Source organism: Dermochelys coriacea, chromosome 1 (genome assembly GCF_009764565.3).
Source record: "Dermochelys coriacea isolate rDerCor1 chromosome 1, rDerCor1.pri.v4, whole genome shotgun sequence".
Classification (NCBI taxonomy): domain Eukaryota; kingdom Metazoa; phylum Chordata; order Testudines; family Dermochelyidae; genus Dermochelys; species Dermochelys coriacea.
The window spans coordinates 243587684-243600918 of record NC_050068.2 but is presented as its reverse complement, the minus strand read 5'-3'; the positions used below and the strand labels follow the sequence as shown (position 1 = coordinate 243600918).

The window sequence follows — 13235 nt, the reverse complement described above, 5'->3', positions numbered from 1 at the left end:
CCTTTCTTATCACAACCCAGTGAACCTCCACATCTTTCAGAAAAACCTCACTATGCAAGGAAAAGCTTTGAAATGTTTGGAATTTTTTTTAAATGATAGTTAATCAAATGCCAAACTAACTGCAACCCCTAATTTCTAAATTTCCCTCACTGACATCTCGCACAGGATTACAGAAAAATTAAGTTGCATTTTTTCTTGACTGCTGCGGGCAGTTATATAGAGAGTAAGTTGTTTAAAGAGTTGAAGAGTCTGAAGAGTGCTAAAACTAAAAAAAGTGAGGCAGATCAGGACTGAAAAAAAATGAGGTCCCTTCAATTATAGAATTTATCTTTAAAAAAACCTCAAAATCAAGATAGTTTCATTGCCTTTTAAGGTAATCTCTACAGTATCTAATGGAACCTCAAATTTTCTCACCATTATGCCTCATGAAGGAAATACAATGCTGCATCACTAAGGTGACCACCTGCACTAAGAGAACACTGTTTCACATTCTTCACAGAAAACAGTGAGCAGCATTTCCAAGAACAGTTTTACTTTTCATTTTAATATAGTCTCACTGAAAACACACTTAACTGCCTAAGGCAGTAGGACTAATCTCTGCAGTTTTCTCATGAAAATTCTTCTGCAGCAAAACCATTTCTGAAGCCTATGGATAAGTGCAGCTTTAGTTTCTGAATCAGTTTCAGGAGCTTAGTTTACATATAGATCCAGAGCTGTAGTCTGGACCTCCTCCACGTGGTGGGAGTGAACAGCTCCACCTCCTCCGCATGCACAAGTTGGGCAGGAAACAGACGGATAGCGAAATGCCAAAGGAGATGGATCACCAGAAAACTTCTTATAGAATGTGGAGTTTTCAAATCCCACTTCCTGCTACACTGTAGCTTGGTGAAGAGCTCCTGTTTTGAGCACTAATTTAATCTGTGACAAGTATACAACGTCTGTCAAAAGGTACAAAATCAAAACATGGCTCCCATCCTGATCTGCATAGCATAACACAATTCCTCCCATCTACTTGTGGCTCCAAATCCCTGAGAAGTGCAAGTATCTAGAATTTAGTAGAACTGAAGAAGTGTTTTAAATCTAGACACAATACGTTATGGAGTTTTGACTACAAACGTTACGACCAAAAATGTTCAGCACTCCAAATCTATAATGTACAGATGAAACCCATTAAAAACTTCTCATAACAGGCACACAGCCACACTATGCATCTTATGTCTTACATCTTGTCTACAAATAGAAATCCAAAGTGGATTAAACTAACTTGGAAAAGATACCCTTATTCCAGAAAGGCAATGTTCACACGAAGTTATTCCAGAATAACTCCATATACAGAAAAGCCCTTAGCACCCATGCTAGGTTATTACCTTTATATCATAGCCATATGTCTCCCTTATGTCTTCATCGGAATCTGTTTCTTCATCATCATAGTCCATCGTCTGCCGTGGGGACGACGACACACTCCCTATCACACGGTTAAAAGCAGATTGCTGGAAACTAGTCAGATGACCCTAAGTGACAAAAGGAAAATATGAATGAAGCAACAAACAAATGGATACAGAAAGAAACTGCAGCAAAAATCACTGCTGGGGAGAATGCTTATACAAAGGCTAGTTGCCTTCCTTTGACTTCAGAAATACAGTCTGAACATGCATAGCAGAACCCAGGCAAAACTGTCACCATCTCAAAGGTCTGGGCAAAAACCTGGGATGATGTCTAAGAATAAACCACAGGGATTAATTTTTTTTATCTTCTCCAATCCTGACAGCCCTACTGACTCCTCATTTTATCCAGAACTGTCAGAGCACAGTCAGTGGTAGCACAAGCTTCTTTCTCACCACCGCATCATCTCAGCATGCCCCAGTCTTGATATGGAGGAAACATTTTTAGCAGCTGTAGAAAACTTGCAATGCTCCTTGAAACTGCCAAAAAGGTATCAACTGCTTTATGGACAACTATCTACTGGGAACAGTACTGAGGCCAACAACTTTTCTTACAGGCCACTCAACTTGCCAGATAGTACTGGCATTTAGATGCCTCAAGTGTCTTATAAATACCTAAACCTACTGATGACTTCTTGTCATTACCAGGGAGCTACATTCAAATCAATGACCTAAATGACTGACACATCCAATGCTCAACACAACTGCTTCTGTCACAAAGTGCCCCTAGAAAGACTGACAAATCACAGTGAAGAGGTAAAGAATAAGATACCCCTGCACACCCTACCTGTAGATCAGGGTTAGCTGCTGCTTTCTGTAGCTCCGCACTGATTATCTTCTCTGTTTTCTCCCTGGCTGCTTGCTCCACCATGCGCTGGCTGAGAACAGAAAGCTTGGCCAAAGCAGAGGACAGTTCATCAGTGGCCAGAGCCTGCCGTGCTCGGTCCTGCCAGCTCATGGCACGTTCCGTCAGGCACTGCAATGCCTCCCCCTCAGGCAACCGTACAGGCAGCTTCTGGAGGGATACCAGCAGAGACAAGATGGTTTCAAGTCGAGGCCTTCGAGAACGCATGCAGAGTGGGCACAAGAATTTGACTTCTTTGGCCTGCCAGCTGGAGCCCTTCTTTTGGGAACTGGTTTTGGGGAGGGGCACACAGCTGCTATGAAACCAGTCCTTGCAGAGCTCACACTGTAGCATGAACCCACTAGCCGTTTTGCGACAGATGCAGAACTTGACTTCCTCTATGTGGTCCACCATGGTCATCTTAGCCAGATTAGCTGCCCTGAGGGCATGCATGGCTTCGATCTCCTTCTGCTCCCGGTCCTTGAATACAGCCACCTGCACAGCACAGAGAGTGATAGCCGATAACCCTTCACAGCAAATGGACACAAGGTTTTGCTACCAGAGTAAACAACACTGAAAGGCAAGGACATATCAAGAATCTCCTAAGCACAGTGACTCACAAACCAGAAGAAAATGCAATTCTAATTACAATTTTCTCCCCAGAACCCTACTATTCCCCAACTTTCTGACATATAATCAGTACCTAACCTTTATACAGTACCTGTCTTCCCAAAAGCTTCCAAAGCACTCTGCAAACTTAAACAGAGACCCATGCTGTACCAGGAAACACCTTCCACTGAAATGCAGCCATCTCTCAAGTGAAGCACTGGCTTAAGAGCTACTGCAATGCTGCATTTTCCAATTTAAATTGCAGGGGGAAATTAGAGGACAAAAAGTACTTAAACTGGAATTTGGATCAGAAACCCATACTAATGCTCCCTATTCCCATTACTCCTGGGGGACAGAAGTGCACATCTGCGGATGCACAGAATTCATCTGTCTCACATGATTTTGTATTTTCCCCTCAAAAAACATTTTGCCTAAGAAGTGCTGCAGTTCTGCCTTTTGCCCATCAGAGTCTGCTCTGGCTCCAGAACAGCCAGCTGCACTAATACCACTGTTTAGCACCACAGTGGCCTCTGGTGTTCAAAAGGCAGAACTGCAGCATCTCTTAGGCAAAATGTATTTTATGCAGGAAAATACAAAATTCTATGCCCAGTGCTGCAGAATTCCCCCAGGAGTAGAGTTCATCACGGCATCCTGCCTGCGGAGCCAGGTAAGGACAGAGTGGGCCACACAGGGCTGCTAGGGGGTCACAGACTGGGGTTCTGATGGCATGGGGGGACAGACTGGAGCATGGGCTCAGGAGCTAGTGAGGTGACAGCATTGAGCCTGGCTGCAGAGACCCATGGGGATGAGGAGCGTGGGGACAGGGGCAGATGAGCCTGACAATGGGAGAAGCCTGGAGTCAGCCAGGGTCTGAATGCGGGAAGCTTCTCAACACCCTAACAATCCCCTCTCCTCCCCCCCCCACATCCCCACAAAAAAAAAAACCTCCCATCCACACCCACACCCAACACCCTCCAGGTTCACTCCCAGGGTCCTTCCCTCTCCCTCAGCTCCTCCGTTACTGCTGACTCCCTGAAGCCTTTGCACTGCTTCTGACAGGTGCAGGAAACAGTTCTGTCTGGTAATTTAAATGAATTACACAAAGTTCTGTATTAATATGCCTTATAAGGAATCTATTTGTCAAAAAAAATTAGAGTCTTTTTTGGTATTTTTGATCTGTACTGTTACAGACATACACACTGACATATCTTGAAGCAAGTTACCAAAATAATTGTAACTAGCATGATTATCTTGTGTTATTTTAACAAATAAAATATGCAGAATTTTGAAATATTGTGTGCAGAACTTTTTTTTGGCGCAGAATTGCGTTAGGAGTATTCCACGTGAAAGATAATGGGCTCTTTAATGACCACAAGGAGACAGGGGCTTGGATCTAAGACAAGTCACCAACAGCACAGTGCCCCACCTCACCCTTCCTATGCAATATAATTAAGTGTAGGTTTAAAACCAATTCAGAGAGAAGAGCATCATCTACTGAAATCACCACCATCCTTCCCTATAGCACCAGGGTGTTCCTTAGTATCTCTCATCCAAGTAAAGACATGGTCTAACCATGCTGAACTTGAGATTTGATGGATGATCACAAAGGCTGCGAGTGCGTCACAGAGCCACAGACTCTGTGACCTCAGTGACTTCTGCAGCCAACAGGTGCGACTGACCTGAGGGCTGCCGGAGCAGCCCCAGGGCCAGCTACAACAGCTCCCCCTCCCTGGTAGCATTGGCAGTCCCTGGCCACTCCACCCCCCTGGAGCACCAATGGGCGCCCCAGAGCCCTCCCTCCAGAGCAGCAGCTGCACCCCCAGAACACTCAAGATTTAGTCTGGGGAATATAGTACAAGTCATGGACAGGTCACATGGCTGTGAATTTTTGTTTCTTGCCCATGACCTGTCAATGACTTTCACTAAAATTAGCCATGATTAAATCTTAGCCTTAATGATCACGCATACAAAGTAGCATAACTGCAGGCTCTCAGCCTGTGCCAATTTTCCTCACTCCTTTAGGAAGGAAATCTAGACGACGTTTATTGGGCCCTCACTTTAATTTCTGGTATCATCCACTCACTATGGAGTAGTCTTGCATAACATATTTCTCAATTAAAAAAAAAACCAAAAAAATACTCCATCAACTCCCTTCTCCCCTCTCCACTCCCTCCCAAAGAAGTTTAGTACCAGGCAACAAGTGATTCAACCCTATTTTTGAAGTTTGTGTGGGAGGAGAATGGAATAGCTTCATACATATGCAAGAGGGTGTTTAGAACGTAATGGCTGCCATCTGCATTAAAGATCTGAGATAAACCATAATGGTCTCCTTATATCAATAATGTGATGACCTCATCTACTGGTAAGTAGCTATACAGCCCTTAGTGAGGAAAATTCTGCACATCCCTACCGAATTGGGGGGGGGGGGGACTTCTCAAATACTTCATCTGCTTGCACCAACATTTTGCTTTAAACAAGTCTGCTTCTTTAACTGTAGTTTCTGAAGGCTACATTGTTTGAGTAGAACTTAGTTCAGTTTGGCGCATGGCAGGGTCAAATCTAATGATGTCTTTTTCACATTGCTTTTGTGGATGGTAGCAGCTCATTCTTTTCAGGTATTTCAAAAAGGTTTCAGTTTATGTACATAAAAGGTGAATGGAATCCCACCATTCAACATAAATGGTGAATTTATTAACCCTTGTTCAATTAAAGCTTTCCTTAGCAAACTCCCCAACGCATTTTCTCTGAATTGTACTTCTCTCTCCTCCCACTGTCCAAATGTGTTTAAAACATCCCTAAAGCACATGAACTGCTTTTATCAGGCCTAGTACTGAGATATTCGTTTTAGTGAGATTCATTTAATGATCCTCAAGATTTCCACAAGGACAGAACACTTAGCAGGCTGGACTTTAAATGCAAGTGAGCTAGTAGTAGTCAAAACACAGACAAGATCTCTCAAAAGCCCCCAAGCTGCAGAAGACACCAGTCCTTTTACACAGCTCCTTACCACAGATGCAGTGTCCCTGGCTTCCTCCAGACCATCCTCCAGTTCACTCAGGGATTCCAGATCAAGGTCTTTGTCCTTCTCCATTAACTCCTTCACCCTCTTCCGTCTATTCTTACCACTTCCATAAATCCCAATATCATTCCGGGGGCTCAGAACCTGTAAATACAAAGGAAGCAATGTAAAACCCAAGGTCACTAGTCAGATGAACCAACAGAAGGCACTGGAGCACAGATGAGAATATACTATGGAATGATTATACATCATAGAATAAACTCTTTTTCCTTCTTGCCACAAAGCACAAGTTCTACTCCACCTCCTTAACAGTAATAGCAGAAACCCTCAGTACACAAACTCACCCAAAGGAGACTGTACATGACCATGTCCCTCCTTCATGTGGAACTGAAATTTCTGTTTGACCCTACCATCATATGGAAGGGTAACCTATAACTTGTATGCCCACTTCCAAGGTTGCAGAGGGACATCAAAGCCAATTTCCTGGCTCTGATATATAACTGACTGCTGCTCACCTGTAACAGGGTGTAGCTTGAGTTCTTCTTCAAGAAAGTCCTTGCTGTGCGTTCCCTCCAGGCACGGGCTGCTGCTACCTGTGACTCCACCTGTGGCAAGGCATCAAGACGTACGGGTATCGGACGGCCTTTTGCAGACAAGCTCTCCAGCTGCTCCAGATAGGCGTAGTTGCTACAGTTCTGGGGTAGAACACAATACTCTGAACCACAGAACTCCAGCACTAAACTTAGTCATTGACCAAACTTTGCCCTGAAACACACCCCACATCTGATTAATATTTTGATAGTTATTCCTGTGTAATATAAACTTCCCATTTAATGGATAATCTCTGATGGAACTGGCTGGCTCAGGGAACTAGTAATCAGATACCATTTCATCTCAGTTGCTTGTTCGAAGCCAACCAGGTTAATAGTAACCCAAAGTTACTAGCTGATGGTTGCTCAGGAGCCCATGTGAAATGAGTTGATAGTTCTCAGTCTACCTCCCAGTAAACATGTGACTGCATCAAAAACATAGCACTACCACCAATGGCAGTCTCAGCCCAGACATCAAGAACTGCATGGACCATGGAGACAACTCCCTTCTCTTCCCTAAAGGTGACCCCTCTTAGCCAAGGCTGAAGCACATAGGTAGGGTAGTGCCAAAGGGACACTTGGACTACAGTTGCTCATGTTGTACCTATTCTGTAGACAGAAACTGTCAAATCTGGCACCTTATGAAAGCACTAAACACATGTGGAATAATCAAAATTTAAAAAAAATCCTTTGCACAGTCAGCTCAATGACTTGGACACCTGGATATACTGAGTTTTGCATCACAGCTATACCATCTCCAGTGGCAATTTTGTAGACCAAACAATATTAACACCAAATAAGGGCCTTTTACAGAGATGTATTTGGGGCAATGGAGAAAATTGATGGCCTTTGTGGTTCATAGTGGGATGCCCATAGGAAAGGGGAAAGAAAGGAACAGGTTTGCCATGGGGGAAGAGATGGCAGCGCAGAACGAAGAGCAAAGAGTTAAAACAAGGAAAGAACAAGGTAAGCAAGTTTAAAAGTTCAAATAAGCTTCCCTTCCTCTCTGACCTCCTTCAAGGACAGAGCTGTTAAGAGAAAGGAGCACAGGCCAACAGATTTCACTGCCTGCTATTAGCCCTACCTGAATGGCCTCCACTTTGGCTGTCCAGTCTCTAGCTCGTTGCAGGGCTTCTCTCAGTGCCAATACATTGGGCAGGTAAGCTGGGATGTTCTTTGCTTCATTCACAATGCTTTCCAGGGCCATCATACTTTGTCGTGGTCTAGCATAAGGAAAAACCCGATTCCAGCCTTATCTCAACAAAAAGTGTCAGTGAAATGAAGTCAGGTGGCAGGGCCGCTGTATTACTGCACTAGTGCAAGATACCACAGCGCTGGTCTTGGAGGGAGCTGTTCACTACTAAATGCCAGCAGAGATGAGAAAGTTGATGGCCTATTCACCACCAAGGTCAGAGGACACTGCATCAGCAACTGACCTCAAATTCAATCTTATGACCTTGACAGGAAGCTGGTGGTGGTGACAATCTCATGACAATAAAGAAACAGCAGCAAAGCCATTCTGGGAATGCTTAGGTCTCCTCCCCGGACCACTGTCAACCCCAACAGGACATCATCTCTACTACAACAGTTCACTACCTTCAGTTTAAAAACTTAGTGTGACAAACTGTATCAAACAGTGAAGAAACTGGCTAGATTTTCACAGCCCCACTCATCACTACGTTCCTAAGACAGACAAGCTATTTACTTAAGGGGACATTCTCCTTCAAACTAAAGAGGACTTCTATCACACAGTATAGCTACCAAGGAAATGCTCACCTTGCCTGCAGGCAGACCTTGGCCTTCTCTTCCCATCTCTCGGACACTGTAAGCAGTTCCTGCAGCTCAGCCATGGCCTTTTCTACAGCTTGATGTGGCGCCAGCCCCACACCTGAGTCAATCAGCTTCTTCATCACATCCAGAGTGACCCTCTGAGGGTCCGAGAGTGTCAACCTCACCTCATCCAGCCAACGTGCCTGCTGCAGCTCTTGCTTCAGCCGGGGCAGTTCCGGAAGTTCCACATAGAGGCCAGAGCCCATGTCTATCAACATTTGCAGCTTGGAAGAGTCTGGGATCTCATCCATCATGGCTTCTTGAGCACGCTCGTGAAACTCCTCCACATCATCCAAAAGGTTCTGAAACAGATGTACAGCAAGCATAGGCAGCCATTCAGCTACAAATATGCACAGTAGAGCAAGAGCTGTCTAGCTGTGTCAACCAGCTGTGTCAACTTAAAATGACCAGTCATGTAAAGGTTCAGAGCTATTTGGACTATTAAACCATCAACACTCATAGCTGCAGGTAACAGATTATCTAAACTAAATACGTACCAGTGTTTCCTAACCAACTCAGGATGGTAGAAAAAAGCATAATAAGAACCAATAACTGGAAGCTGAAGTCAGACAAAGTCAAATTAGAAAGTTAGAAATCAGCACGTATTTTTAACAATGAGGATGATTTACCATTGTAACAAAATAGCAAGGGAAGTGGTGGATTATCTATCTCTTGGACTCTTTATATTAAGACTGGATGCCTTTAAGGAAGATATGCTTTAGCCAAACACTAGCACAAGTTATTTGCTTCAGCACAGGAGTGACTGGGTGAAATGTAAGGGCTGGTGATACGCAGGAGGTCTGACTTGATGATTTAATAGTCTCCTCCAGCCTTAAACTATCAATCTAGTGGAAAATGGGGGGAGGGTGGGGGTGCACAAGGTGAAGAACAGGTTTGTTTATTTTGCAAATCCATTGATGGTGGAATTGCATGGATGGGTGATCACTGTCCTTTTCATCCAATACATAGCAATGAACAACATTAATGCCCATGTCCACCACCTACTTAAGAGAAACACCTGCAGTTGCAAATAATCTGTTTCAGAGCCCTCTAATCTTCAGAGCGCCAACAAGCTTCTGCTATGCGACACCCCAAATTTGCAAGTTAATGACTTTACATCATGTGCTTTATTGAAGGGGACACTTAGGCCTGGCCTATACACAGTTTTTGTATGGTTACAACTATTTTGATGAAAAATTAACCCTCTGAGATAGCTATACCCGTACAACCCTGAAGGTGGACATAGTTATGCGTGCTTATTTTGGTATAGTTTACGCCTCTATTCATACAGGTGGAAGCTCTACCAGTCAAGCCCATTTATACTGGTATAACTATATCTATTCTAGGGAGGTTCATAGATTCATAAAGTCCAAGGCCAGAAGGATCATTGTGATCATCTAGTCTGACTCCTGTATAACACAGGCCATGATATTTCCCCAAAACATTTCACAGAGCATCTATCTTTTAGAAAACATCCAATCTTGATTTAAAATTTGCCAGTAATGGGAGAATCCACAACACCACCCAGTAAACTGTTCCAATGGTTAATTGCCATAAATTTTTAACAATGAGGGTAATCTCCTCGTTGTCATCTGGCAAGATTTTTTCTCAATGAAACTGTCATAGATGCAATCAAATACCTAGATATAAAAGTACCAAGAAATATTAAGAACTAGTAAAGATAAATTTAAATCCTGTACTCTCTCAAGTACCTAATGATACAAATCGGTGGCATCCTCTTTCCCTGAGCCTGTGAAGAAGAGTAAATACAATAAAAAAAAAAATAAAGATTCTGCCAAGGCTTCCCTGTATTCAAAGTGGCCCACTTGTATATGCCCCCCTTCCCCCCCCATTTTATTTTAGAGAAATTAACAACATTATTAGAGCCTTTCTGTGGGGTCCTCATCAATGCCCACTACTAACACTTAAATTCCAGCTCCCTATAGCTAAGGGGATAGGGGAGATTGGGTTCCCATACACCCCAAATTATTACTATGCTTTTATCGTGTTACAGATGTAAACTGGTTCCAAAATGCAGACACACTTATTCCCACATGGGTGGGTGCCGATGCATCCAATTCCCCTTGCAGGTCTGCTGGGTTCCTCTTTTCATCGGATGGAGAAAACCAAGATGCCTACAGTAGCAACCATGAGAAGTCCGGGCTATCCTAACTAAGTAGTACCTATTTCATCCTCACCATCATACAACAGCATATATTTAGGGTAACCCAGCCTTCCAAATTATATTTTTTCCCCAAATTTGCAAGAACTAGCTGAGCAAGAGAATTACATGGATTTCCCAATTCCTCAAGGATGAGGGCTGTCTCTCTTTTCTAACACTAAAACAACTATCTCATTTGCCACCCTCAGCTGAGTGGCAGTACTTACAACACTTACTAATGTATCAATTTGGTCTGCCAGAGGCCCCAGAGCTACTGGGAACAGCTTCATAAGCTCCCAGGTCCATGTCCACAACGCACACTTTACTAACAAAGAGGAATTCTATTGGTCTGGAGTTTTGTGAAAGCATTGGAAGGGAAGTTATCACAGCCATTAAAAGACCCCCAATGGCAGAGCATGTTTACAGAGCGTTAAAAATGCTTCTGTGGATCTCGGGCTCTGATTGATATAGCAAGAGTCTATTCCAAATCCACAGGGTGCCACAAAGGTTGTGCAAGATGGAGGCCTTGTCCTCGGATATTTGTTGGTGCTTTAATAAAGAAAAAGGAACTCTGATGCATGTGTTGTGAGACTATCCAACAGTCAACTGCAGAAAGAGGGGGACACGAGTGACAACAGGGCTCTGCTTCAGCAGCCTAGCCTCAGCTGACAATTATATCCTAGGTAATTGTACCTAGTATGCTGGGTTTAACTCCACTACACAGACATTGACTCAAGGGCCACAATTATTACCATGCATATGATTTTACAAAAATAGAGAAGTAGGCTTCTGCCCAGAACAGAGAAGTGGTATTTGAACCTGTCTGAATTAGCAGCAAAAGAAATAGCTTATCAACATGGAAAATGATTATTTGAATTCAAAGAAATCTGGACCTCATTTCTTGATGCATTTGGATAAAGAATGTTCTGAGCACTCAACTAATGCCAGACTTCCATTCCACAGGAACCCTTAACGTTCTCTTTGTTAAGCTATAACAGATTGAGCTCCTTAAGTCTCATCACTATAAGGCACGTTTTCTAATCCTTTAGTCATTTGTGTGTCTCTTCTTTGAACCTGCTCCCATTTTTCAACCTTCTTCAATCGTCAACACCAGAACTGGACACAGTATTCCAGCAGTGCCAAATAGAGAGGTAAAATAGCCCCTCTATTCCTACTCAAGATTCCCCAATTTTTGCACCCCAGTATCACATTACTCCTTTCGTCCACCTCATCATATTGGGAGCTCCTGGTCAAAATTATAGTCACTGTTTCCCAGGATAGAGTCCCTCCTCCTGTACATATGGCCTACATTCTTTGCTGCTACAGGTACACGTTTACATTTAACCATATTAAAAAACACAGTTACTGTGTGTCCTGTCTACCAAGCCATCCAGATTGCTCTATCAGTGACCTGTAATCTTCATTATTTACCACTGCCTAAATTTTTGTATCATCTATAAACTTTATCAGTAATGATGTTGTGGTTTCCTCCAGATAATTAATAAAAATGTTAATTAGACTAGGCCCAAGAACAGATTCCTGCGGGACCTCACTAAAAACACCCATTCGATGATTCCCCTTTACAATTACTTTTTGAGATTTATCAGTTAGGCTATCTATTTCGTGTGTGAATTTTATGTAGTTTGGAGTTGCTGGGGTTTTTTTTTTTGTTTGTTTTTTTAAATCAAATCATGTAATACCAAGTCCTATGCCTTACAGAAATATAAACCTATTACATCAACACTTATTTTTATCAAACTTGTAATCTTATAAAAAAAAGTATCAAGTTAGTCTGAAAGAATCTATTTTCTGTAAGTCCATGTTGATTGGCACTAATTACGTTACTCTGTTTTAATTCTTTATTAGAGTCCCATATTAGCTGCTTCATTATCTTGCCCTGGATAAATGTCAGACTGACAAGCCTATAATTATCCAGATCATCCCATTTACCCTTTTCAATATTTTAAACATTTAAAAAATTACCCTTTTTAAACTGGTACAATTTGGGTATGTAGACATGGCCTTACTATTTTCAGATGCATTTGCAAATGAGCAGGACCCATATTAGCAGATTGTTCATTTGAGGTACAGTTTCTAGCGTGTCCGTCAGGCAAAACTACATTTAAAACAATGCAAATTACCTGGTAAGGTGGGGGAAAAACAGTTACTACCTTTTTGTAACTCTTGTTCTTCGAGAGGTGTTGCTCATGTCCATTCCATTCTAGGAGAGTACGTGCCCAAGTGCACGGACGTCAAATTTTTTTGCCTTAGCAGTATCTGTAGGGCCAGCTGTGGCGCCCCCGAGTGCCGTACTCATGCATTGGTATATCAGGCGCCATTAGCCCTATGCCCTCTCAGTTCCTTCTTGCTGACAATTCCAACAGAGGGGCAGGAAGGCGGATAACTGAATGGACATGAGCAACACATCTTGAAGAACAGTTACGAAAAGGTACGTAACTGTTTTTTTTCTTTAAGTTTTTGCTCATGTTGATTCCATTCTAGGTGACCACAAGCAGTGTCCATGAAGGTGGGCTCAGAGTTCAGTCTTGCTGGCTTTGGCAGATGAGTGCTGCAAGATGCGTCATCTCAAGCTTGCTAGGTAAGTGCATAATGAGAGAAACGTGTGGATAGATGACCAGGTAGCAGCTCTACAGATCTCTTTGATTGGTACCTGTGCCAGGAAGGCCACTGACGATGCTTGTGCCCTATCCGAGTGTGCCATCACGACTGCTGGCAGAGG

General features: G+C 43.0%; 1 protein-coding gene across 2 annotated transcripts in view; it reads right to left on the bottom strand.

Moving 5' to 3' along the window:
* The window catches only part of KDM5A (lysine demethylase 5A), an 82866-nt gene that overhangs the window by 15413 nt on the left and 54218 nt on the right, over window positions 1–13235 (bottom strand). For both annotated transcript variants that reach the window (XM_038398140.2, XM_038398152.2), the window contains 6 exons: window positions 8281–8636; window positions 7589–7727; window positions 6430–6609; window positions 5903–6058; window positions 2230–2781; window positions 1368–1511 (listed from right to left, as the gene is read on the bottom strand). In XM_038398140.2, the coding sequence (XP_038254068.1) occupies window positions 1368–1511; window positions 2230–2781; window positions 5903–6058; window positions 6430–6609; window positions 7589–7727; window positions 8281–8636 (1527 nt within the window). The remainder of the gene's footprint in view (window positions 1–1367; window positions 1512–2229; window positions 2782–5902; window positions 6059–6429; window positions 6610–7588; window positions 7728–8280; window positions 8637–13235) is intronic.